The following is a 24,552-nucleotide window of genomic DNA, read 5'->3' as shown; positions in this document are numbered from 1 at the left end:
TTGTGTGTGTGTCCGCGCCTCTGGGACATATGGCGTCCCAGTTACGAAACTGAGTTGTTTGATTTCTGACCTGGGGGTGCTTGCAGTGCATTCTGGGAAGTTTGAGAGAGGGTGCAAAGAGCTCAGGGTGTGGGACAAATGGGGGGGGGCTGTATTGGCTGTGGCAGTGCTGAGCATTACATGATCAGGGTGGGGAGATGGAGCTCAGGACCTTTAAGGTGACCTGGGGTACATGGTGCCACCTGTGGGGGCCAACTAGAGTAACCAACACTAATACAGACCCCCTCATTGGCCTTGGTCATACAATTGTCTTGGTGGCTCTCAGAGTAACATAGACACTAACACTGTCACCCCCACTTCCACCCCCCTCTCCCCCAGCGACAGTAGACGAGCAATGCTACCGCTTCTCGGACTGTGCCAGCTGCACCGCCAACACTAACGGCTGCCAGTGGTGTGATGACAAGAAGTGCCTGTCTGCTTCCAGCAACTGCAGTGTGGTGAGTATCTGCAGGGTATGGTAATGTCAGCTGCGGCTGTGCAGGGTCTGAGGCCCAGCTTAACGTCAGCCACGGCGGGGTCTGTGGCCCGGCTCGTACAGTAATGTCAGCTGTGGCTGTGTGGGGTCTGAGGCCCAGCTCATACAGTAACATCAGCTGTGGCTGTGTGGGGTCTGAGGCCCAGCTCATACGGTAATATCAGCTGTGTCTGTGAGGGGTCTGAGGCCCAGCTCATACGGTAATATCAGCTGTGTCTGTGAGGGGTCTGAGGCCCAGCTCATACGGTAATATCAGCTGTGTCTGTGAGGGGTCTGAGGCCCAGCTCATACGGTAATGTCAGCTGTGGCTGTGTGGGGTCTGAGGCCCAGCTCATACAGTAACATTAGCTGTGTCTGTGAGGGTCTGAGGCTCAGCTCATACGGTAACATCAGGTGTGGCTGTATGCGGTCTGAGGCCCAGCTTGTACGGTAATGTCAGCTGTGGCAGTGTGGGGTCTGAGGCCCAGCTCGTGCAATAACATTAGCTGTGTCTGTGAGAGTCTGAGGCCCAGCTCATACGGTAATGTCAGCTGCGGCTGTGTGGGGTCTGAGGCCCAGCTCGTACGGTAACATCAACTGTAGTTGTATGCAGTCTGAGGCCCAGCTCATACGGTAATGTCAGCTGTGGCTGTGTGGGGTCTGAGGCCCAGCTCGTACAGTAACATTAGCTGTGTCTGTGAGGGGACTGAGGCCCAGCTCGTACAGTAACATTAGCTGTGACAGTGTGGGGTCTGAGGCCCAGCTCGTACAGTAACATTAGCTGTGTCTGTGAGGGGTCTGAGGCCCAGCTCATACGGTAATGTCAGCTGTGGCAGTGTGGAGTCTGAGGCCCAGCTCGTATGGAAATGTCAGCTGTGGCTGTGTGGGGTATGAGGCCCAGCTCGTACAGTAACATCAGCTGTGTCTGTGTGGGATCTGAGGCCCAGCTCATATGGTAACATCAGCTGTGGCTGTATGCGGTCTGAGGCCCAGCTCATACGATAATGTCAGCTGTGGGAGTGTATGGTCTGAGGCCCAGCTTGTACGGTAATGTCAGCTGTGGCTGTGTGGGGTATGAGGCCCAGCTCGTACAGTAACATTAGCTGTGTCTGTGAGGGGTCTGAGGCCTAGCTCATATGGTAACATTAGCTGTGTCTGTGTGGGGTCTGAGGCCCGGCTCATATGGTAACATTAGCTGTGTCTGTGAGGGGTCTGAGGCCCAGCTCATATGGTAACATTAGCTGTGTCTGTGTGGGGTCTGAGGCCCGGCTCATATGGTAACATTAGCTGTGTCTGTGAGGGGTCTGAGGCCCAGCTCCTATGGTAATGTCAGCCTGTGGTTGTGAGGGATTTGCAGCCTGGCTCGTACAGTAATGTTAGATGTGGCTGTGCTGGATGTTCTCCTCATGGACTCCAGGCGGTGAGGAATTTCTCCAGGTGCCAAGTGAGGAATGAGCAGACCTGCAGCAAGTTGGCCAACTGCAAGAGCTGCTCCCTTAACCTGAACTGCCAGTGGGACCATCAGCAGCAAGAGTGTCATATTGTCCCAGGTGAGCGTCCCTCATGTTGTTTTTCTGAGGCTCCCCCCACCATGGTTCTCCTGAAACTCCCCCGTGGTCCCCACCCCGCCCTCCCCAAGGTCCTTTAGCCTCTTTCTCTGTTCTTTGCTTTGAAATTCCGAAGTTACCCCTCTGGTCACCTGCAGCACTTTTACAGGGGAGTGGGAGGTGTGATGGGGGTCCCATGTGTTGTTCCATGTCCAGTCGGGCTTCTGCTGTGAGGCTGCACTGGCTGCCTGCTTCGTGTACCTTTTTGGGTCTTAGCTTTCGGCCCCTCTATTTGATGCTTTCTATTTGACACTCTCTCGAGTGCGCCCCCTGATGGTGCCTCTGTGCTCCACAGGGACTCACCTCTAAGTCGTGTCTGATGCGTGTAAGCGAGTCATCCCCGCACAGTCACCTCAAGGTATCAAGTAAAAGCCACCAGCGCTCATTTAATTCGGTCTCTCAAAGGGGCGCCACTGCCTCAGACTTCAGCATGAGCTAGCGCATAGTCCCGCTCGCCGCATTGCACACGCCGTAAACGACTCCCGCATCCTTGTGGAGATTGATGGCGTGTCTAGTGTGAGCTAAAAGCTGGGCTTAGTGAAAGGGGGGGGCACATGCCTGTGGTGTGGATGTGTCCTCCCCAGGATGAAGAAATGGAAAAAATCCCAGCCCAAGCAGAGACTCGTTTAAATACCTTTTTGCACAAAGTGAGATTTATCAGCGAATCAAACAAATAATGATTCCTGGCCCCAAGGCCACGGCGGGTCCCTAAGAGCTGAGATGACGGCGGTTGTGGGCCGGACTGGGCCGCATCCCCTTTGATCGATGGCCAGCCGTAAAATGGGCTTTGAACCTGCTGGGACTGCATGCGCAAGTGGCAGAGGGGGCGGGGCCAGCGCCTCAGTACAGCCAGGCTGAGTCACCTGTGCCCTGCCACGCCCGCAGCTCACCTCTGTGGTGATGGGTGGAGCCACGTGGGCGAAGCGTGCCTGCGCATCAACTCCAGCCGTGAGAGCTACGACAACGCACAGCACTACTGCAAGAATCTGGAGGGCAACATCGCCTCCCTCACCACCTCCAAGCAGGTGGACTTCGTGCTGGAGGAGCTGCAGAAGTACCAGCTGCAGGAGAAGGTGGGTCCACCGGGGTGATACTCCAGCGTTAAGCGGTGGGGGGAGGGGGGGCGCATTCGTTATCCAGCCAGTAATGGGGGGTGCGTCTGTTATCCAGGCATGATGGGGCAGGGGGGTGCATTTGCTATCCAGCGGGGGGGGGGGGGGGGGGTAGGTGTGTCTGTTATCTACAGGAGACCCCCCACTGTGACCTCAAAGCCTGAGCTGAAGGTCGAAGAAATTCTGTGATAATGGAAAAAATATGGACATCTTTCAAAGTGTGATCTTTATCTGTGCAGCCCCCACCGCTGCCCCCCCCCCCCCCCCCCCCAAATCAGATTCCTTTCTGCTTTGGCCTGATTGATCTGGGTCTTGGTTCGACCAAAGGCTTCTCGGAGAAGCTCCATTAGAGTTTTTCCCTGTTCTTTTTATGGCGGCTGTTTAGCAGTAGTTCACACGGCGGCTATTTGCAGAGTGCTGAAGGTGCAGGGGCTGCCCGCCCGCCCGCCCGCCCACCCGCCCGCCGGGGGTCACGTGACTCCACATCCATTAGCGTGCCTAATTTGGCCGCACACCGCAGCTTACAGCCCAGGGTTTCTCCACCTTGAGCGCTCAGCACCACCCTGGCTTCCTTGGGTGGGTGGGTGGGTGGGGGGGGGCTGTTTAAAGGTGACAGACGGGGGATGGTACACAGTGGGGGGGAGGAAATGATCTCACTGGAATGCCATCAGTAGGACAGGCTGGGTCTGTGACTCAGTGTTCCACCAATCACGTTGAGCTTCTCAGTGCCCCCCCCCCCCCCACTGAGGTGCCCAGTGCCCCTTCTCTTGCTGTGGTGCTCAGTGTTCCTGCCCATGCCCCTGCAGCGCATTGCTCCCTGGGTGGGCCTCAGGAAGATCAACGTTTCCTACTGGGGCTGGGAGGATGCGTCGCCCTTCACCAACAGCTCACTGCAGTGGCTGCCGGGCGAGCCCAGCGACTCAGGCTTCTGTGCTTACCTGGAGCGGGCGCAGGTGGCGGGGCTCAAGGCCAACCCCTGCACAGCCACCACAGACGGCCTCATCTGCGAGAAACCGGTCGGTGAGTTGTTACCGGCACTACCTCCACCTCAGGGCCCCAACAAGAGCAAGACACTTCATTATTTCGGTGTATTGTCCCGACGGGAAGTGAGACCGCGCTGTCTCGACGGGCAGTATGACCGGGCAGTGTGACTGTGCTGTCCTGATGGGCAGTGTGACTGTACTGTCTCGACGGGCAGTGTGACCTCACTGTCCCGGCAGGAAGTCTGACCGGGCAGTGTGACCTTGCTGTCCCGATGGGCAGTGTGACTGTGCTGTCCTGATGGGCAGTGTGACCGGGCAGTGTGACCGTGCTGTCCTGATGGGCAGTGTGACCGGGCAGTGTGACCTTGCTGTCCCGATGGGCAGTGTGACTGTGCTGTCCTGATGGGCAGTGTGACCGGGCAGTGTGACCGCGCTGTCTCGACGGGCAGTGTGACCGCGCTGTCTCGACGGGCAGTGTGACCGCGCTGTCTCGACGGGCAGTGTGACCTCGCTGTCCCGGCAGGAAGTATGACCGGGCAGTGTGGCCACGCTGTCCCGACAGGGAGCATTATGCCCCTGCTGACAGGAAGTATTGTGCTGTATTGGCACATTCTTTGCTACGGGAACTTGGGGTTTGGCCAGTCCAAGCAGAGCTGAAGATGCATCTTTTAAATGTGCTGTTTTGGCTGTCTTCCATGGTGTCCGAAGTGTTTGGGGGGGGGGGGGGGGGTCTTAATAGCCCCCCCCCATGCTGTCTCTCCTGATATCTCAGTGTGACCATTAGTCTGCTGGCTTCAGCTAGCCTTTAATCATTATCTATGAAAGCCCACTTAAGAAACATGGATGGGGATTTATCTTCATGACACAGACGTCTTGTTTTTACAACATTAACCCTTTAACAGTTACACCGCAGAAGGTGCTGGCACACTGTAGGTCCATCACCTGAAAGTATGTGTCCAGAAAGGGACATTCTCTTAAAGGGAAACTCTCTTAAAGGGACACACTCCTCTCAAAGGACGTTCTCCTGTCAGCCTCAGTGTTCTGTAAGTGCACTGGTGTGCTTTGGATTTTTAGTAAACTGGAATAGTTAACTGGAATGAATATGCAGAAATTTCTGGCTGCCGCAGGGTGAGCTTTCTGCCCCGACCTGCTCTTCTTTCTCCTGGTCACATGGTGTGGTTCTTTTCTGCCCCCTCCCCCCTCACAGTGAGCCCAAACCAGAATGCCCGGCCTTGCAAGATGCCTTGCTCCCTGCGCACCAGCTGCACCAACTGCACCAGCCAAGCCACAGAGTGCATGTGGTGTTCCAGCACCAAGCGCTGCGTGGACTCCAACGCCTACGTCATCTCCTTCCCCTACGGCCAGTGCCTGGAGTGGCAGACCGGGGACTGCCTGTGTGAGTGGACCATGTGGGTGGGACAGTGTGGGTGGGGTCAGTGTGTGGGTGGACCATGTGGGTGGGGTCAGTGTGTGGGTGGACCATGTGGGTGGGGTCAGTGTGTGGGCGGGGTCATTGTGTGAGGTTTGCTTGGTGTGGGCGGGGTCAGTGTGTGAGGTCTGCTTGGTGTGGGCGGGGTCAGTGTGTGAGGTCTGCTTGGTGTGGGCGGGGTCAGTGTGTGAGGTCTGCTTGGTGTGGGCGGGGTCATTGTGTGGGGTCTGCTGGCTGTGTGACTGGGCCCTGGGCACAGGGCTGACTCTGGATTTATCCTGCACAAAGTGATGATAATAAAGGTGTAAAGGCTGCCCCGGATGGCCAGGGTTCGATTCGCGGGGCTTTCCATGGGGAGTCGCACCTCGGCCCCTGGACCCCAGTCCTTGGCCTGCAGCTTTGCCGCCTGTCTGAGCTTCTTATCGACAGCTGCTATATTGCATCAGTTGTATCAAAGAGCTTTTCCCCCAGTAAATCGATAGGCATCGCCGTGCTGTGACGTGGCCCCCCCAGCCCATGCGGCCCCCGCCATGGCCCCCCCAGCCCATGCGGCCCCCGCCATGGCCCCCCCAGCCCCGGTAGCCCCCGCCATGATGTGGCCCCCCCAGCACCTGTGGTTCCCGGTGTGACGTGGCTGTCGCTCATGTTCTATGACTGACCGGGGGTCGTTCTCGGTCCCAGGGGGGGGGGGGGTCACATTTCTGGGGTCTACTGCCTCCCTGTATATGTTCAGTTTATGCAGTTCAATGAACGTGCAGCTGTTAGGAGTTCATAGTCCTCTGGTGAGCGTGTGTGTGAGCGTGTGTGTCAGTGCGGTGTTTGCGGGTATGAAGGAATGTGTGTGTGTATGTGTCTGTAGGTCTGTGAGGGTGTGTGTGTCTGTAGGTCTGTGAGTGTGTCTGTGTGCGTCTGTGTGTGTGTCTGTCCGTCTGTGTGTGTGTGTGCGTCTCTGTGTGTGTGTGTGTGTGTCTGTGTGTCTCTGTGTGTGCGTCTGTGTGTGTGTCTGTGCGTCTGTGTGTGTGTGTGCGCGTCTGTGTGTGTGTGTCTGTGCGTCTGTGTGTGTGTGTGTGTGTGTGTCTGTGCGTCTGTGTGTGCGTGTGTCTGTGCGTCTGTGTGTGTGTGCGTCTGTGTGTGTGTCTCTGTGTGTGTGTCTGTGCGTCTGTGTGTGTGTCTGTGCGTCTCTGTATGTGTGTCTCTGTGTGTGTGTCTGTGCATCTGTGTGTGTGTGTCTGTGTGTGTGTGTCTGTGCCTCTCTGTGTGCGTCTCTGTGTGTGTGTCTGTGCGTCTCTGTGTGTGTGTCTCTGTGTCTCTGTGTGTGTGTCTCTGTGTCTCTGTGTGTGTGTGTCTGTGCCTCTCTTTGTGCGTCTCTGTGTGTGTGTCTGTGCCTCTCTGTGTGCGTCTCTGTGTGTGTGTCTGTGTGTCTCTTCGCCACTACGCTCACATCCCACCTAAGAGCAGCAGTAATCCCGGCACACTGGGACGTCACCACGGCCGTTAGTGGGGTGGTGACCCCTCGATGACCTGAGGCTAATTAGGGGGTGTATGTGTGTCTGTGGTCACTCCTTCTCAGGTGGAGATGCCTGCTTGGCTTGGCACGAGTGGCCCGGATCTCCTGCTCCTCATTCCCGGTATTTCCGTGCTCCCATTTAATTATCGCTGGTATCCTCATCAGTGAGGTGCTCCTGTCCGGGAGGAGGTGCTCCTGTCCGGGAGGAGGTGCTCTTGCTCGTCTGGGAACTTGCCAAGCAAGAGGTTTGGGCACCAGTGTGTGGCTTTCTGCCACCTCCCCCCCCCCCCCCTTTTATTTGCTCTTCGCTCATTAGCGGAATGAAGTCGCCCGTGGTTCTGTGGGACGCCAGTTGCCATGGCAGCGGTTGCCGTGCCCACCAGGGCCTTCTCTGCGCTCTGCGGCCAGCGTGTCACTCTGCTGTTTTTTGGCATCAGGGTGGAAGTTACCTTGGGAACCGTATGGTGTGATGGGCTGGGGGTTTAGAGCTTTCCAGAATATTCACTTTGGCGTCAGATTGGCTGATGCAGGAGCGGACACGGTTCTGGCGGTACGCTGGGACCTGGACCCCCTGAAATAACGGTCTGTTACCACCCTTCCTGGCACAGTGCCACCTAGTGGCTGCATGAGGGCAGAGCTCTGCCAGCCTCTGGGCCTGGCAGCGGGAGGCGGTACTGTAGGAAAGCGCACTTATCCGGGTCGCTTTGCCTGTGCTTTCAGGTCCACTTTAGCAGACAGCCGACACAAACAAAACAAAAGCACTCATTGTGTGCCTCCGTCAGCATCTTCGCTGAAAGCCTTTTATTTAATCGGCAGCTAAGAACAGGTTTGCTTCAGCATCAAACTAAATGGAGGGAGAGTTCTTCATCATCCCCTCGGCGGCGGCACTGGGGAGCAGGCGAGTGGGGGGCGTGTGGGCGGAGCCGGCGGCCCCTGGCCCAGGCGCCATAATTGCGCATCCTCTTTGTGATGCGCTGATCAGCTGTGCATCGTTCCCCATAGTGCTCCGCCAAGGTCAGCGGGCGGATGTGTTTTGTTTAAATTGCACATTTAGGGAGGGTGGCTCATGCTGTATGTTTCTCCCTTTTATTCTCCGTCTGATTGCTTCCCACCTTCTGATGGTGCGGCCTTGAAATGACCGGTCCTGGGTTTGCCGGGGGGATGGGATGTGTGTGCATCTGTCTGAGTGTGAATGCGTCTGTTTGCGTGTGTGCGTGCGTCTGTCTGAGTGTGAATGCGTCTGTTTGCGTGTGTGCGTGCATCTGTCTGAGTGTGTCTGCGTCTGTTTGCGTGTGTGCGTGCGTCTGTCTGAGTGTGAATGCGTCTGTTTGCGTGTGTGCGTGCATCTGTCTGAGTGTGTCTGCGTCTGTTTGCGTGTGTGCGTGCGTCTGTCTGAGTGTGAATGCGTCTGTTTGCGTGTGTGCGTGCGTCTGTCTGAGTGTGAATGCGTCTGTTTGCGTGTGTGCGTGCGTCTGTCTGAGTGTGGATGCGTCTGTTTGCGTGTGTGCGTGCATCTGTCTGAGTGTGTCTGCGTCTGTTTGCGTGTGTGCGTGCGTCTGTCTGAGTGTGAATGCGTCTGTTTGCGTGTGTGCGTGCGTCTGTCTGAGTGTGAATGCGTCTGTTTGCGTGTGTGCGTGCGTCTGTCTGAGTGTGGATGCGTCTGTTTGCATTTGTGCGTGCATCTGTCTGAGTGTGAATGCGTCTGTTTGCGTGTGTGCGTGCGTCTGTCTGAGTGTGAATGCGTCTGTTTGCGTGTGTGCGTGCATCTGTCTGAGTGTGTCTGCGTCTGTTTGCGTGTGTGCGTGCGTCTGTCTGAGTGTGAATGCGTCTGTTTGCGTGTGTGCGTGCGTCTGTCTGAGTGTGAATGCGTCTGTTTGCGTGTGTGCGTGCGTCTGTCTGAGTGTGAATGCGTCTGTTTGCGTGTGTGCGTGCGTCTGTCTGAGTGTGAATGCGTCTGTTTGCGTGTGTGCGTGCATCTGTCTGAGTGTGTCTGCGTCTGTTTGCGTGTGTGCGTGCGTCTGTCTGAGTGTGAATGCGTCTGTTTGCGTGTGTGCGTGCGTCTGTCTGAGTGTGGATGCGTCTGTTTGCATTTGTGCGTGCATCTGTCTGAGTGTGAATGCGTCTGTTTGCGTGTGTGCGTGCGTCTGTCTGAGTGTGTCTGCGTCTGTTTGCGTGTGTGCGTGCGTCTGTCTGAGTGTGAATGCGTCTGTTTGCGTGTGTGCGTGCGTCTGTCTGAGTGTGAATGCGTCTGTTTGCGTGTGTGCGTGCGTCTGTCTGAGTGTGAATGCGTCTGTTTGCGTGTGTGCGTGTATCTGTCTGAGTGTGTCTGCGTCTGTTTGCGTGTGTGCGTGCGTCTGTCTGAGTGTGAATGCGTCTGTTTGCGTGTGTGCGTGCATCTGTCTGAGTGTGTCTGCGTCTGTTTGCGTGTGTGCGTGCGTCTGTCTGAGTGTGAATGCGTCTGTTTGCGTGTGTGCGTGCATCTGTCAGTGTGGATGCGTCTGTTTGCATTTGTGCGTGCATCTGTCTGAGTGTGAATGTGTCTGTTTGCGTGTGTGCGTGCGTCTGTCTGAGTGTGAATGCGTCTGTTTGCGTGTGTGCGTGCGTCTGTCTGAGTGTGAATGCGTCTGTTTGCGTGTGTGCGTGCGTCTGTCTGAGTGTGTCTGCGTCTGTTTGCGTGTGTGCGTGCGTCTGTCTGAGTGTGAATGCGTCTGTTTGCGTGTGTGCGTGCGTCTGTCTGAGTGTGAATGCGTCTGTTTGCGTGTGTGTGTGCGTCTGTCTGAGTGTGAATGCGTCTGTTTGCGTGTGTGCGTGCGTCTGTCTGAGTGTGGATGCGTCTGTTTGCATTTGTGCGTGCATCTGTCTGAGTGTGAATGCGTCTGTTTGCGTGTGTGCGTGCGTCTGTCTGAGTGTGAATGCGTCTGTTTGCGTGTGTGCGTGCGTCTGTCTGAGTGTGTCTGCGTCTGTTTGCGTGTGTGCGTGCGTCTGTCTGAGTGTGAATGCGTCTGTTTGCGTGTGTGCGTGCGTCTGTCTGAGTGTGAATGCGTCTGTTTGCGTGTGTGCGTGCGTCTGTCTGAGTGTGAATGCGTCTGTTTGCGTGTGTGCGTGCGTCTGTCTGAGTGTGAATGCGTCTGTTTGCGTGTGTGCGTGCATCTGTCTGAGTGTGTCTGCGTCTGTTTGCGTGTGTGCGTGCGTCTGTCTGAGTGTGAATGCGTCTGTTTGCGTGTGTGCGTGCGTCTGTCTGAGTGTGGATGCGTCTGTTTGCATTTGTGCGTGCATCTGTCTGAGTGTGAATGCGTCTGTTTGCGTGTGTGCGTGCGTCTGTCTGAGTGTGTCTGCGTCTGTTTGCGTGTGTGCGTGCGTCTGTCTGAGTGTGTCTGCGTCTGTTTGCGTGTGTGCGTGCGTCTGTCTGAGTGTGAATGCGTCTGTTTGCGTGTGTGCGTGCGTCTGTCTGAGTGTGAATGCGTCTGTTTGCGTGTGTGCGTGCGTCTGTCTGAGTGTGAATGCGTCTGTTTGCGTGTGTGCGTGTATCTGTCTGAGTGTGTCTGCGTCTGTTTGCGTGTGTGCGTGCGTCTGTCTGAGTGTGAATGCGTCTGTTTGCGTGTGTGCGTGCATCTGTCTGAGTGTGTCTGCGTCTGTTTGCGTGTGTGCGTGCGTCTGTCTGAGTGTGAATGCGTCTGTTTGCGTGTGTGCGTGCATCTGTCAGTGTGGATGCGTCTGTTTGCATTTGTGCGTGCATCTGTCTGAGTGTGAATGCGTCTGTTTGCGTGTGTGCGTGCGTCTGTCTGAGTGTGAATGCGTCTGTTTGCGTGTGTGCGTGCGTCTGTCTGAGTGTGAATGCGTCTGTTTGCGTGTGTGCGTGCGTCTGTCTGAGTGTGTCTGCGTCTGTTTGCGTGTGTGCGTGCGTCTGTCTGAGTGTGAATGCGTCTGTTTGCGTGTGTGCGTGCGTCTGTCTGAGTGTGAATGCGTCTGTTTGCGTGTGTGCGTGCGTCTGTCTGAGTGTGAATGCGTCTGTTTGCGTGTGCGTGCGTCTGTCTGAGTGTGAATGCGTCTGTTTGCGTGTGTGCGTGCGTCTGTCTGAGTGTGAATGCGTCTGTTTGCGTGTGCGTGCGTCTGTCTGAGTGTGAATGCGTCTGTTTGCGTGTGTGCGTGCGTCTGTCTGAGTGTGAATGCGTCTGTTTGCGTGTGTGCGTGCGTCTGTCTGAGTGTGAATGCGTCTGTTTGCGTGTGTGCGTGCGTCTGTCTGAGTGTGGATGCGTCTGTTTGCGTGTGTGCGTGCGTCTGTCTGAGTGTGTCTGCGTCTGTTTGCGTGTGTGCGTGTGTCTGTCTGAGTGTGTCTGCGTCTGTTTGCGTGTGTGCGTGCGTCTGTCTGAGTGTGGATGCGTCTGTTTGCGTGTGTGCGTGCATCTGTCTGAGTGTGTCTGCGTCTGTTTGCGTGTGTGCGTGCGTCTGTCTGAGTGTGAATGCGTCTGTTTGCGTGTGTGCGTGCGTCTGTCTGAGTGTGAATGCGTCTGTTTGCGTGTGTGCGTGCGTCTGTCTGAGTGTGAATGCGTCTGTTTGCGTGTGTGCGTGCGTCTGTCTGAGTGTGGATGCGTCTGTTTGCGTTTGTGCGTGCATCTGTCTGAGTGTGAATGCGTCTGTTTGCGTGTGTGCGTGCGTCTGTCTGGATGTCTGTCTGTGCGTTTGTGTGTCTGTGCGTCTGTCTGAGTGTGTCTCCGTGTCTGTGTGCGTCTGCCTGTGCGTGCACGTGTCTGCGTGTGCTTACATCTGTCTGCACGTGTCTGCGTGTGCTAGGGTATCTGCATGTGCACACATTTGTACATCTGTCTCTGTGTGTGTGCGTCTGTCTGTGCGTCTGTTTCTGCATGCATGCGTCTTTCCCTCCAATGTGATAAAAACCATTTTTTTGATGTTGTGTGACCCATATTTTCGGTCCCTGTGAATTCAAACTCAGTTGTATAAAAATCTGTGAATGCAATCAAAAGAACTAAAATTAGCCAAAAGTCTCATATTTTGTTTGATTAATTATGGTTAAGATTAAGGCTGGGTAGGGGTTAAGGTCATCATGTTGGGATTAGAGTTTTTCCCATAGAAATGAATGGAGAGTCCCCACAAAGATATAATTACAAACCTGTGTGTGTGTATGTGTATGTGTGTGTGCGCAAATCCTCATACCTTGTGCCAGGTGTAGAAAATCACTTTGGGTTTTATCGGTCTTCAAAGCACAAACTACTGCTTCAGAATGATAAGGTTCATTTAAGGCTTCTGTCGTGTGAGACTGTATAGAACATTCTGTCTGTCTCTCTGTTTGTCTGTCTCTGCTTGTTTTTCTCTGTCTATTTGTCTCTCTTCTCTGTGACTCTACTTGACTGTCTGTCTGTTTATCTCTCTGTGACTCTGCCTCTGTTTCTCTCTCTCGCTCTATCTCTTTGTCTGTCTCTGTCTATCTCTCTGTGTTTCTGTCTGACTGCCTTACACATGCTCACCAGTATTGAACTCTCTTCCACAGCCCAGAACTGCTCAGGGCTTCGCACCTGCAGCCTGTGTCTGGAGCAGCCGGCTTGTGGCTGGTGTGGCGACCCCAGCCATACAGGGCGGGGCCAGTGTATGGAGGGTTCATACAGGGGCCCCGTTAAGAGCCCGTCCAGGCAGAGCCAGGAGATGGTGCTGGAGCCTGGTCTGTGTCCCCGAGACAGGGGCTACGACTGGGCCTTTATCAACTGCCCTGGTGGGTCACCGTGTACACACACAGACACACACACACACACACAGACACCGTCAGACACACACACACGCACACCATCAGACATACACACACACACACAGATGCAGGCTCACACCGTTACATCCTTCTTAACCCCAACTCATGCTTCACTTTTCCATCTGCACTTTTGGTCCATGGATGGTCGTGGAAGATTGTGTTCATACTACATTTGGCTGCGGATATTGCTGCACTGGTGCATGCATATTCCACCAGACCAGGAGAGGGAAGTGTAATGAAGTGGGTAATCATTTTCAAATGGTAAGGCTTGGGTGGTATTAAGGTAATATGGCATGACATGTTATTTTTAAATCCGGACGACAGAATTAGCCAAGGACACCCCCTGCTCATCATAGCTACTACAACAACAAATATTCTTCCTCTACTGTTTTGTCATTTATTGCTGGTCTGTGAAAGTCGACACTGCCACCTACTGGAAATACATCCACAGAGGCATAAAATCTTGGCTGCAGGCAGGGGTTAACGTGGGATTTGGCAGGTGGGGAAACTCAAAGATCCAACATAGCAGTGCAGCAGGAGAAAATGACTCGCCTCAAAATAATTCCCATGCTAACCCAGGCTGTGTCTGTACTTCTGTGTTTTCATCTGAAAACAAAAGCAATCTCAGTCCACACAGGCATTTTACACACCGAAACGAGCAAAAATGTGCATGACACAGCTACTGGCCTACACTGGGCACACGTGCATCGACGCAGGAGGTAAAGGGCATGCGCTGATTATAGTGCATTGCCGCACCCCCATGACAGACCACCTCAGAGATGAGAGTCTGAGTGCAGCCGTGCAGCCGGTGATACCTTAGCACCACACTATTCCGAAAGAAACGGTGTGAGTTTTTTCCCAGTGGCTGGAGTGCCAAACCTGCCACCAACCCCCAAACTTCCCTGTAAGCTGGAGGACCTCCTTGCAGAGCTGGATGTAGATTAGCGTCATACCCAGGACAAATCGCTCAAGGGCCCAACAGAGTAGGATCATTCACATTCACGGGATTCAAACCAGCAACCTTCCGATTGCTGGGGCAGCTCCCTAGCCTCAGAGCCTCCACTCCACAGTCACTCTGTGTAACGTGCTATTCAGCTGCATACAGGTCAGCAACAGGGAAAACATCACTGAAAGCAGCTCCTTCATATCCGCCATATTGGAATACTGTTTACTTCCGTGTAGGGTGACCAGGTGACCAGTCAGACAATGACAGGGTGTAACTAGCGAGATCAAATTATGAATGGGTCATGTGATGTGGGCGAACCAATTAGGGTGCTTTTAGAGTTGGTTGCACACTGCAGTGTGATTGTAGCTTTATACTAGCAGTGGTGCCAGTAGTGGAGCTAAAAATCCCCCCCCCCCCCCCACTCTGACAGTCACCGCAGACAGTCCAGGGGAGGAGGGCCCTTGTAGGGAATTCCTGACAGTCATCGCCAGCAGTCACACCCGCTACCCCCCTGCTAGCTCAGCTACTGAGCGGGACCTAATGGCACCCTAGTTAAGCTAGCCAGTGTCAGTTACTGTATCATCAGCTACTGAGCGGGACCTAATGGCACCCTAGTTAAGCTAGCCAGTGTCAGTTACTGTATCATCAGCTACTGAGCGGGACCTAATGTCACCCTAGTTAAGCTAGCCAGTGTCAGTTACTGTATCATCAGCTACTGAGCGGGACCTAATGTCACCCTAGTTAAGCTAGCCAGTGTCAGTTACTGTATCATCAGCTACTGAGCGGGACCTAATGTCACCCTAGTTAAGCTAGCCAGTGTCAGTTACTGTATCATCAGCTACTGAGCGGGACCTAATGTCACCCTAGTTAAGCTAGCCAGTGTCAGTTACTGTATCATCAGCTACTGAGCGGGACCTAATGTCACCCTAGTTAAGCTAGCCAGTGTCAGTTACTGTATCATCAGCTACTGAGCGGGACCTAATGGCACCCTAGTTAAGCTAGCCAGTGTCAGTTACTGTATCATCAGCTACTGAGCGGGACCTAATGTCACCCTAGTTAAGCTAGCCAGTGTCAGTTACTGTATCATCAGCTACTGAGCGGGACCTAATGGCACCCTAGTTAAGCTAGCCAGTGTCAGTTACTGTATCATCAGCTACTGAGCGGGACCTAATGTCACCCTAGTTAAGCTAGCCAGTGTCAGTTACTGTATCATCAGCTACTGAGCGGGACCTAATGGCACCCTAGTTAAGCTAGCCAGTGTCAGTTACTGTATCATCAGCTACTGAGCGGGACCTAATGGCACCCTAGTTAAGCTAGCCAGTGTCAGTTACTGTATCATCAGCTACTGAGCGGGACCTAATGGCACCCTAGTTAAGCTAGCCAGTGTCAGTTACTGTATCATCAGCTACTGAGCGGGACCTAATGGCACCCTAGTTAAGCTAGCCAGTGTCAGTTACTGTATCATCAGCTACTGAGCGGGACCTAATGGCACCCTAGTTAAGCTAGCCAGTGTCAGTTACTGTATCATCAGCTACTGAGCGGGACCTAATGGCACCCTAGTTAAGCTAGCCAGTGTCAGTTACTGTATCATCAGCTACTGAGCGGGACCTAATGGCACCCTAGTTAAGCTAGCCAGTGTCAGTTACTGTATCATCAGCTACTGAGCGGGACCTAATGGCACCCTAGTTAAGCTAGCCAGTGTCAGTTACTGTATCATCAGCTACTGAGCGGGACCTAATGTCACCCTAGTTAAGCTAGCCAGTGTCAGTTACTGTATCATCAGCTACTGAGCGGGACCTAATGGTACCCTAGTTAAGCTAGCCAGTGTCAGTTACTGTATCATCAGCTACTGAGCGGGACCTAATGTCACCCTAGTTAAGCTAGCCAGTGTCAGTTACTGTATCATCAGCTACTGAGCGGGACCTAATGGCACCCTAGTTAAGCTAGCCAGTGTCAGTTACTGTATCATCAGCTACTGAGCGGGACCTAATGGCACCCTAGTTAAGCTAGCCAGTGTCAGTTACTGTATCATCAGCTACTGAGCGGGACCTAATGGCACCCTAGTTAAGCTAGCCAGTGTCAGTTACTGTATCATTAGCTAGCAGGACAGCCAAGTTGCACGTAAAACAGTGATATTTGTTGAGCTCTGTTTAAACATTGCATCTAAAATTTCCTACCACTGATTTTATGTTGCCCTTCTGTAGCTACTACCGTGACCTCGAGTTTATCTGCATGCACGAACACGGAAGGAATGAGAGTGGAAAATGGGCCGTGCTGAGTGTGGGGGCGGGCTGTGAGTGGCATTACTTTCTGATTTGTTGACCGAGAATTTATAAATGGAAGGTTCTGGAACATCGTTCTGGATCGTACTATCCTGCTTTAACCCCTAGCTACATGTGCACCGTTCGCAGCCATCTGATACAAACGCCTGATGACGAAACTTACGTCATCTCACCCTGTGTGTGACTGAGAGTGCATACAGAAAAGTGAAGTATGAATTGGCTTCCACAGTCTCACACACACACACACGTAAATAGATACAAGCAGATGTGCACCCTTCAGTCACTGGTTTTCTGTCTTTCTGATTAGCTGGTGTTTGTCTTTCCCAGCATGCCAGTGCAATGGGCACAGCACATGCGTGAACAGCAGCGTGTGTGAGCAGTGCCGCAACCTGACCACAGGGCCCCAATGCCAGACCTGCATGCCTGGTTACTACGGCGACCCAACCAACGGCGGCAAGTGCCAAGGTTAGTGTGAGGGTCAGGGTGGCCCCTAAACAGGGATACGCGGGTGGCCCATGGCTGTATAACGGGCAATGGAGTCCAGTCGTGTCATCCAAGAAGGAGAAGGCGCAGGTCCCGGGCAGCTCACCCGACCACCCAGAAATCCCAGGAGAACTAGCTGGCTCACCTAGACCTCCTATCACCCAGAAATCCCAGGAGAACTAGCTGGCTCACCTAGACCACCTATCACCCAGAAATCCCAGGAGAACTAGCTGGCTCACCTAGACCTCCTATCACCCAGAAATCCCAGGAGAACTAGCTGGCTCACCCGACCTCCTATCACCCAGAAATCCCAGGAGAACTAGCTGGCTCACCTAGACCACCTATCACCCAGAAATCCCAGGAGAACTAGCTGGCTCACCTAGACCACCTATCACCCAGAAATCCCAGGAGAACTAGCTGGCTCACCTAGACCACCTATCACCCAGAAATCCCAGGAGAACTAGCTGGCTCACCTAGACCTCCTATCACCCAGAAATCCCAGGAGAACTAGCTGGCTCACCCAGACCTCCTATCATCCAGAAATTCCAGGAGAACTAGCTGACTCACCTAGACCACCTATCACCCAGAAATCCCAGGAGAACTAGCTGGCTCACCTAGACCACCTATCACCCAGAAATCCCAGGAGAACTAGCTGGCTCATCTAGACCTCCTATCACCCAGAAATCCCAGGAGAACTAGCTGGCTCACCTAGACCTCCTATCACCCAGAAATCCCAGGAGAACTAGCTGGCTCACCTAGACCTCCTATCATCCAGAAATCCCAGGAGAACTAGCTGGCTCACCTAGACCTCCTATCATCCAGAAATCCCAGGAGAACTAGCTGGCTCACCTAGACCACCTATCACCCAGAAATCTCAGGAGAGCTAGCTGGCTCACCTAGACCTCCTATCATCCAGATATCCCAGGAGAACTAGCTGGCTCACCCTGAAGTCCTGTCACCCAGATATCCCAGGAGAACTAGCCGGCTCACCCCAAGGTCCTATCTATATCTATAATTACAGGCACGCAGTGGACTTTAGCATCCATAGCTTCACTATGGATGGTAAAACCTGCTTCAAAGAGCTACGCTTTCCCTGGGAGCTGCTCTCCTCTTTTCCGTGCCCTGCAGGTCCATGCAGAGCGGAGGGCAGTGGGCCAGCACCCCCTCAGCAGCATCCTTCACACTGTCACACATCCTCCCTGCATGTTCTCTGCCATGTTAAATCACTCTTAGTCATTCTCTTATCGCCCAGGCCTGACAAAAGGCTCCGTGTCAGTAACTCCAGAGTGACAGTTTTAACAGATGAGCCCCCGCGTTTCAGCCGAGGTGTCCGCACCCTCGCCCCGGGCCGTCTTGGCTTGCGGCACTGACGACCCACGCGTGTCGACGTCGACTTTCCGTGATCCCGTCTTTCTGCTTTTCCATAGTGCTGTTCGTCCCTGGGGGGCTGTCCTTCAGCCGCAGTGCTGTTAACGCGGTTTAGCGTGCGTGCTTGGGGCGGTCGGTGTTTGGCGCAGTCAGGAGCGGGAGCATTAGTGGGCTTGATGGGTCTATTTTAACCTGACTATGGGACGTTAGTGAGCGTGCAGAGGGAGGTGAAGCGGTGCTTGGATGCAGCCCAGCACAGTCAGACTTCACCCTTCATTTTCTTTCCCCTTCTTGTCTGTCAGTCTTGCCCTTGAGATTTATTCATCTAAGACATCCGAGTGGAAAACATGCTGTGAATATGGAACGGGATGAGCGCGTTTGCACGGACACTCATGAATCTGTCACATCTGGCAGCAGACATTTATCTTGACGTCCACCACCACAGTCGCCTGTTCCCCATTTTCCTGTTTACCTGGCCTGTTATCCTGCTATTTAGGTATTAAATTCTTATCTCCACTGATCATAAATCATAATGTTAGCAAATATAGTAGGTTCACTTTAGGGTCACATTCATTGGTCAGTACCTTGATCTGTTTCGGGTCAAACCCTCTGTTCATCACATTCGGCTCTATTTGTCAGTACTCATTTCACGTCCAAATTGGTTCTCTTGGTCAATACTTGCTTCATATCCCAATCAGTTCTCTCTGTCAGTACTCACTTCACTTTTGGATTGGCTCCCCTGTTCAGTACTCGGGTGGGCCTCGGCAGTTTATGCACCCCCCCCCCCCCCCCACACTGTTCTCCATCTCGCTTGTGGCTTGCTGTCTGCTCAGGCCTGCCAGCCCGGCAGGGAGTCAGTAGTAAAGTCCCTCCATTAAGGAGTTTTTTTCCTGGAGTGATACTTTATTCTGCTGCTACTCTGCAGATCTGGTCGATATTAAAACTTAAAAATAATTCATGACTTTTCACGTAGCTGTCAAAACCGCAGCTCCTGTTCTGGGTTTGGTTACCAGCCTGAGCCAGGTCCCAAGCACTGGGATGGCTTGGAGGGTCCTGACTGGGATTGGAAGTGACTAGGGGGGGTAGAGAGACTGGGGGGGAGGTATACAAATAGACTGTGGATGCGCTGTGACATGGGAGGAGGCCAAGTTAGTGTGGGGTTGCTGCCATTCCCTGGAGCGGTACGTGGGTTCGCGTAAACGGATAATGTCTGTTTGAGTCGTGCAGTAAAACATAAAAACATGGTAATGTTTAATAAAACCCTTCCTTACATGATCCGCAGCAGCTGCGAGTGCTCGATAAAGGCGGACAGGCGAGGCCCTCTCTCAGCTCTCTCCTCCCCATATCGTTGCCGCTGGATGTCCCTTTAACTCGCGCTCATTTCACTGGCTCTTAAGCCGTGAAATTTATGAAAACCAGCAAGCTGATTGCTTTACGGGTCGGTTGGTTGGCGAATCAACATGCAAGGCCGGGGTTGGGTGTGCCTCGGTACCGCCCTCTGGTGGCTGGGATTACTGTGGGTGTGTAGTGAAATCTGCATCGTATTCATGGGTGATCGTGGGTGTCCTATGCCCTGTATCTGCCAATAGGAGGCGCTGTGCTCCACAAACATGGTCAAAACTGTCTTGATGGAATTGGTTTCTGGGAGCTGGAATGTCTCTGAGCTCTAATAGAATTGATTCAAGGTGACAGAGGTGAACTGAGATTATAGTGAGAGGGTTTGATGAGACCCCAGTAGCAGGCAGGCTAACAGCCCCGGAGATCATTTAGAAATGCTAATATCCTGAGAGCCAGATTAACCTCTATGAGAATAATACACTATAGCAGCTGCAGAGCAGAGATGAAACAATTTGAAGGTGGTGTCATAATTGTAAGATGTTAACACCTTTTTTATTTTTAATCTCTTGAATCTTTAAACAGCTAAAAGCTGCTCAAAGTTAATAAAAAGAGATTATCGTGTGGATTGTGAGCCAGTATGGAAGTTGTCCTGATGGGTCCAGATTTGTGTGATGTGTCTCCATAAGTGGAGCCTGTCGCGGGGCCCCCTAGCAACATGGTTAGGCAATGACCCCACGTCACGCCGGTGCGGCTCAGCCTGTGAGGCGAAGGTCGCTGGTTTGTACACTGCGCTGCTGCTTTTTCCCGGCGAGCGGCCCCACTGTGCGATTATCTCCCCTGGGCAGCCCGGCTGGGAGTCCTGCAGTGATGAGATTTTTGCTATGTGAGGATTCTTCTCTCACTGGATGCTAACATCTTCTGTTAAGCCAAGGATTCCTCTCTCCTGGGACACCAACATTCTCCACTAGGCCCAGGATTCCTCTCCTGCTGGACGCTAAGATCTTTTGCTAGGCCGAGAATTCCTTTCTTCTGGGACACCAACATTCTCCACTAGGTACAGGATTGCTGGACCTTAACATCTTCTGCCAGGTCCATGATTTCTCCCTTGTAGGACACCAGCCTCATCCACTAGGCCTAAGATTCCTCTCTCGCCATATACTAGCATCCTGCACTAGCCCCAGGATTCCTCTCTCAGCGGACACTAACGTCCTCCGCTAGGCCCAAGATTGCTCTCTCAGCGGACACTAACGTCCTCCGCTAGGCCCAGGATTGCTCTCTCAGCAGACGCTAACGTCCTCTGCTAGGCCCAGGATTCCTCTCACCGGATGTCAGTATCTTCCTCTAGGACCAGGATTCTTCTCTCACCAAACATTAATGGTAACATCCAGATAACATACTGTAATCAGCCACTGTTTATTATGGGTTCTGCCAGAAGCTGCATTTGTTGTTCATTTGAGATGTTCTCTTGGAGCTGTAGCTGGGAGGATGTGTTCTTGGATCAGATGCTTTTGTTTTCTGACCCCTCCTTCCCTCTCTGCAGCCTGCAAATGTAATGGCCACGCCAATGTGTGCCAGGTGCTGACTGGGAAGTGTTACTGCACCACCAAAGGAATTAAAGGGGACCAGTGCCAGCTGTAAGTACCAGCTACCCACAGTCCGCCGGCTCAGTCCAGTCCACCCTTATGATATCACTTCCTGTTACTATTAAAGCATTTTTACTTAATCTGATAGTGTTTTGAATTAACCCAAAATAATACAAATCTGTCAGAAGTGCATCCGTATGTCTCCCTCTCCCTCTCTCTGTCTGTCTTTGTCTCTGTCTCTTCCTTTCACCCCGACTCTGTGTTCCTGTCTCATTGTCTCTCCCTTTCTCCGTTTCCCTGTCTTGCTGTTTCTCCCTCTCTCACTGTTTCTGTTTTCTTGTCTCTCTCCTGTTTTTCTGCCTCTCTCCTTTTCGTCCTGTCTATGTCTTGCTGTCCCCATTTCTCCTTGTCTCTCTCCCCATCTCTCCCTTTCCTCCTCCTCTTTGTGTTCCTGTCTCCTTTTCTTTCCCATTTTTTCTATCTCTGTCTTCCTGTCTGTCTCCCTTCCCTCTTTGTCTCCTTTTCTTCCTGTCATTCCATTCTTCTTTCCTCTCTCCCTGTCTCTCTCTCCCCCTTTCTCCTTTTTCTTCCTGTCTCTCTTTCTCCCTGTTCTTTCTTTCTTTCTTTCTTTCTTTCTTTTTCTTTCTAGATAAGCTAGATAAGATTTTAACAACTCTGAGCTATTAGTTAAGTTCTCCCCAAGCGAGCTCGATGGGCCGAATGGCCTCCTCTCGTTTGTATATTTCTTATGTTCTTATGTTCTTATGTTCTTTCTTTCTTTCTTTCTTTCTTTCTCTCTGCTGGATAATTGTCATGTTCACAATCATCTTCTGACTATCTGCTCTTCCTTCAAAGCAGCTAGTGCTGGTTTAAGCTGACGGAGACTGGCCCCCATCCCCTGGCTGTTTGGGGGGGGGGGGGGGGTGCTGCAATGTCACCTGCGCCGTGTTCACACGTCACTTTCCCCAGGCTCTTTGTCCAGCTTGTTTACCAGCCTTTCCCTCGTGACGCGAGCTGTACTGTTTTTATTTCCAGCGAGGTGAAAATCCCAGCGTGTGTCTTGCTAAAGGCGCGCAGATGGCGCCGGGGCCGCTGAAGGCATCTCCATTAGGCCCTCGGAGCGGGGCTGCATTAGCCTGGGGGGGGAGGGGTGGGTTGTGTGCCACATTTTGAGTGTCAGATGAATGGGCCGCAGGTCATGAGCTGTGAGGGGTTGGGGGGACTCATGGGTTTAAAAGCCCCCAGTCACACTTGCCTTGCCCCACTCTGCCCTATCTAAGAGGCCCGTAGGTCAGGTGACTGCCATGTGAGACTGCAGTGGCCATGCCAAGGCCAGCTGGTGGTTAGGCGACGGAGGTGGTGGCACTTGATCACAGAGCGGTTGGGGGGGGCACATTCAGCAATAATCACGCACAGATGAAGTGACACTGCCAGCAAGGAGGTCACAGAAAGAGACATAAATGGGATTTGTGGAGTGATTGTGTGTGTGTGTGTGTGTGTGTGTGTGTGTGTGTGTGTGTGTGTGTGGTGATGGTGCTCTGGGAAAACAGCGACCACAGGAGCCCCTCTCTCTGAGCCCTCAATTAGACCCCTCTCCACCTGTCATTCCATTCTGCTGCGGAGTGACATTGTAGGACAGTCTGCTTTAAACAGCATCCTGTTCACCTGGACGCACCCCCTGCTTGTTCTCTGGTTTTCGGTCTTTGCAGTCTGCGTGGTCTGTGTGCTTTGTGCACTCTGCATGCTCTGTGTGCTCCCCGTGGTGTATGCGGTCTGTGAGCCACTGGTGGTCTGTGCACTCTGCATGCTCTGTGTGCTCCCCGTGGTGTATGCGGTCTGTGAGCCACTGGTGGTCTGTGCACTCTGCATGCTCTGTGTGCTCCCCGTGGTGTATGCGGTCTGTGAGCTCCTGGTGGTCTGTGCACTCTGTGTGCTCCCCGTGGTGTATGCGGTCTGTGAGCCACTGGTGGTCTGTGCACTCTGCATGCTCTGTGTGCTCCCCGTGGTGTATGCGGTCTGTGAGCCACTGGTGGTCTGTGCACTCTGCATGCTCTGTGTGCTCCCCGTGGTGTATGCGGTCTGTGAGCTCCTGGTGGTCTGTGCACTCTGCATGCTCTGTGTGCTCCCCATGGTGTGCACTTCACCCACTTGATGGGATCCCCCGAGAAGATATGCTTAGGCCAGGTTGCAGAAGATTGGTTTGCCTCTATTTCTGTGCTTCCCTGGGGGGGGGGGGGGGGGATTCAAAGGATCAAATAAGAGGGAGCTGTTGATTTATATTTACTACTATCTGCCATTATTGTTTGTTTGCATTCGAGGCTAATTGGGTTTCTGTGTTTCCTGTGATTAGTTTTTGCTTAAAGCAGAATGGTGAACGTGGGGAATGGGCTTTCATCACACAGTCCCCACATGTGATCCAAATTATACCCATCTGAACTGCCTGCCAGGCTCTCAGCAGGGGGGACTCTGCATTTTACCTGATGTCATTCCCCATTACCACTCATTGCCACTCATAGTCCATACCTGCCCACTGCACGTCCCCACTCAAGGCCCATTACTGTTCACTGCCTGTTGCCACTTACTACCCATTAGTGTTCCCTGCCTGTTACCATTCACTGCCCGTTACTGTTCACTGCCTGATACCACTCACTGCCCGTTACTGTTCACTGCCTGTTGCCACTTGCTACCCATTAGTGTTCACTGCCTGTTACCATTCACTGCCCGTTACCACTTACTGCCCGTTACTGTTCACTGCCTGTTGCCACTTACTACCCATTAGTGTTCACTGCCCGTTACCATTCACTGCCCGTTACCATTCACTGCCCATTACCACTTACTGCCCGTTACTGTTCACTGCCTGTTGCCACTTACTACCCATTAGTGTTCACTGCCTGTTACCATTTACTGCCCGTTACTGTTCACTGCCTGTTACCACTTACTACTCATTACTGTTCACTGCCCGTTAGTGTTCACTGCCCATTACCACTTACTGCCCACTGCCCGTTAGTACTTCCCATTACTGTTCACTGCCTGTTACCACTTACTGCCCATTACAGTTCACTGCCCATTGCCATTTACTGCCTGTTACCTTTCCCTGCCAGTTATTATTCACTGCCCATTACCTCTCCCTGCCCGTTACCACTCATGGTCAGTCACTAGGGTTGTGTATAAGCTTGCTTTTCCATCTGCTGGACCGGAGGAGTGTACGTGTGTCTTGGCTCAGGGTCACAGTTTTCTGTCACTGAAAATGCTGGATTCAGTACTCCGGAGTGCCAGTGTAACCTCAGTGGGTGTGGTCAGTTAAGGGTCATCCATATCATCCCCAGAGGGTTTTAGCTGCTCCTGTCTGGACCACAGCATCTCTGGTGTTGATAGTCGGTGGTTTTTAAACATGGACCAGCCTGTCATTTTCACACACTTTATTCTGGTTATTCTGTTATCTGCGTGAGTCCTTTTCTCCAAACAGATCTGCGTCCTCATTTCTGTGCCTTTGTGTGTGTGTGCGAGCGCAGTAATTTGGTGGTTGTTTAATTTCAGTCAAACTCAAATCCTGTTAACCTTTTTCTTCTTTGTTAAATTGCAGTTGTGACTCTGAGAACCGTTACCTTGGCAACCCTCTGAGGGGAACCTGCTACTGTAAGT

General features: G+C 52.9%; 1 protein-coding gene across 1 annotated transcript in view; it reads left to right on the top strand.

Annotated features, from left to right (window-relative positions):
• Window positions 1-24,552, top strand: part of atrnl1b (attractin-like 1b) — a 114,006-nt gene that overhangs the window by 40,163 nt on the left and 49,291 nt on the right. Inside the window, exons 13-21 of the mRNA XM_072703792.1 lie at window positions 379-497; window positions 1,932-2,064; window positions 3,007-3,194; window positions 4,040-4,253; window positions 5,424-5,612; window positions 12,659-12,877; window positions 16,466-16,603; window positions 20,868-20,961; window positions 24,494-24,546. Coding sequence (XP_072559893.1) covers window positions 379-497; window positions 1,932-2,064; window positions 3,007-3,194; window positions 4,040-4,253; window positions 5,424-5,612; window positions 12,659-12,877; window positions 16,466-16,603; window positions 20,868-20,961; window positions 24,494-24,546 — 1,347 coding nt within the window. The remainder of the gene's footprint in view (window positions 1-378; window positions 498-1,931; window positions 2,065-3,006; window positions 3,195-4,039; window positions 4,254-5,423; window positions 5,613-12,658; window positions 12,878-16,465; window positions 16,604-20,867; window positions 20,962-24,493; window positions 24,547-24,552) is intronic.

This window comes from Paramormyrops kingsleyae, chromosome 20 (assembly GCF_048594095.1).
Source record: "Paramormyrops kingsleyae isolate MSU_618 chromosome 20, PKINGS_0.4, whole genome shotgun sequence".
NCBI lineage: Eukaryota > Metazoa > Chordata > Actinopteri > Osteoglossiformes > Mormyridae > Paramormyrops > Paramormyrops kingsleyae.
The sequence above is the reverse complement of the archived record's forward strand: the minus strand, read 5'-3'. Positions and strand labels throughout refer to the sequence as shown.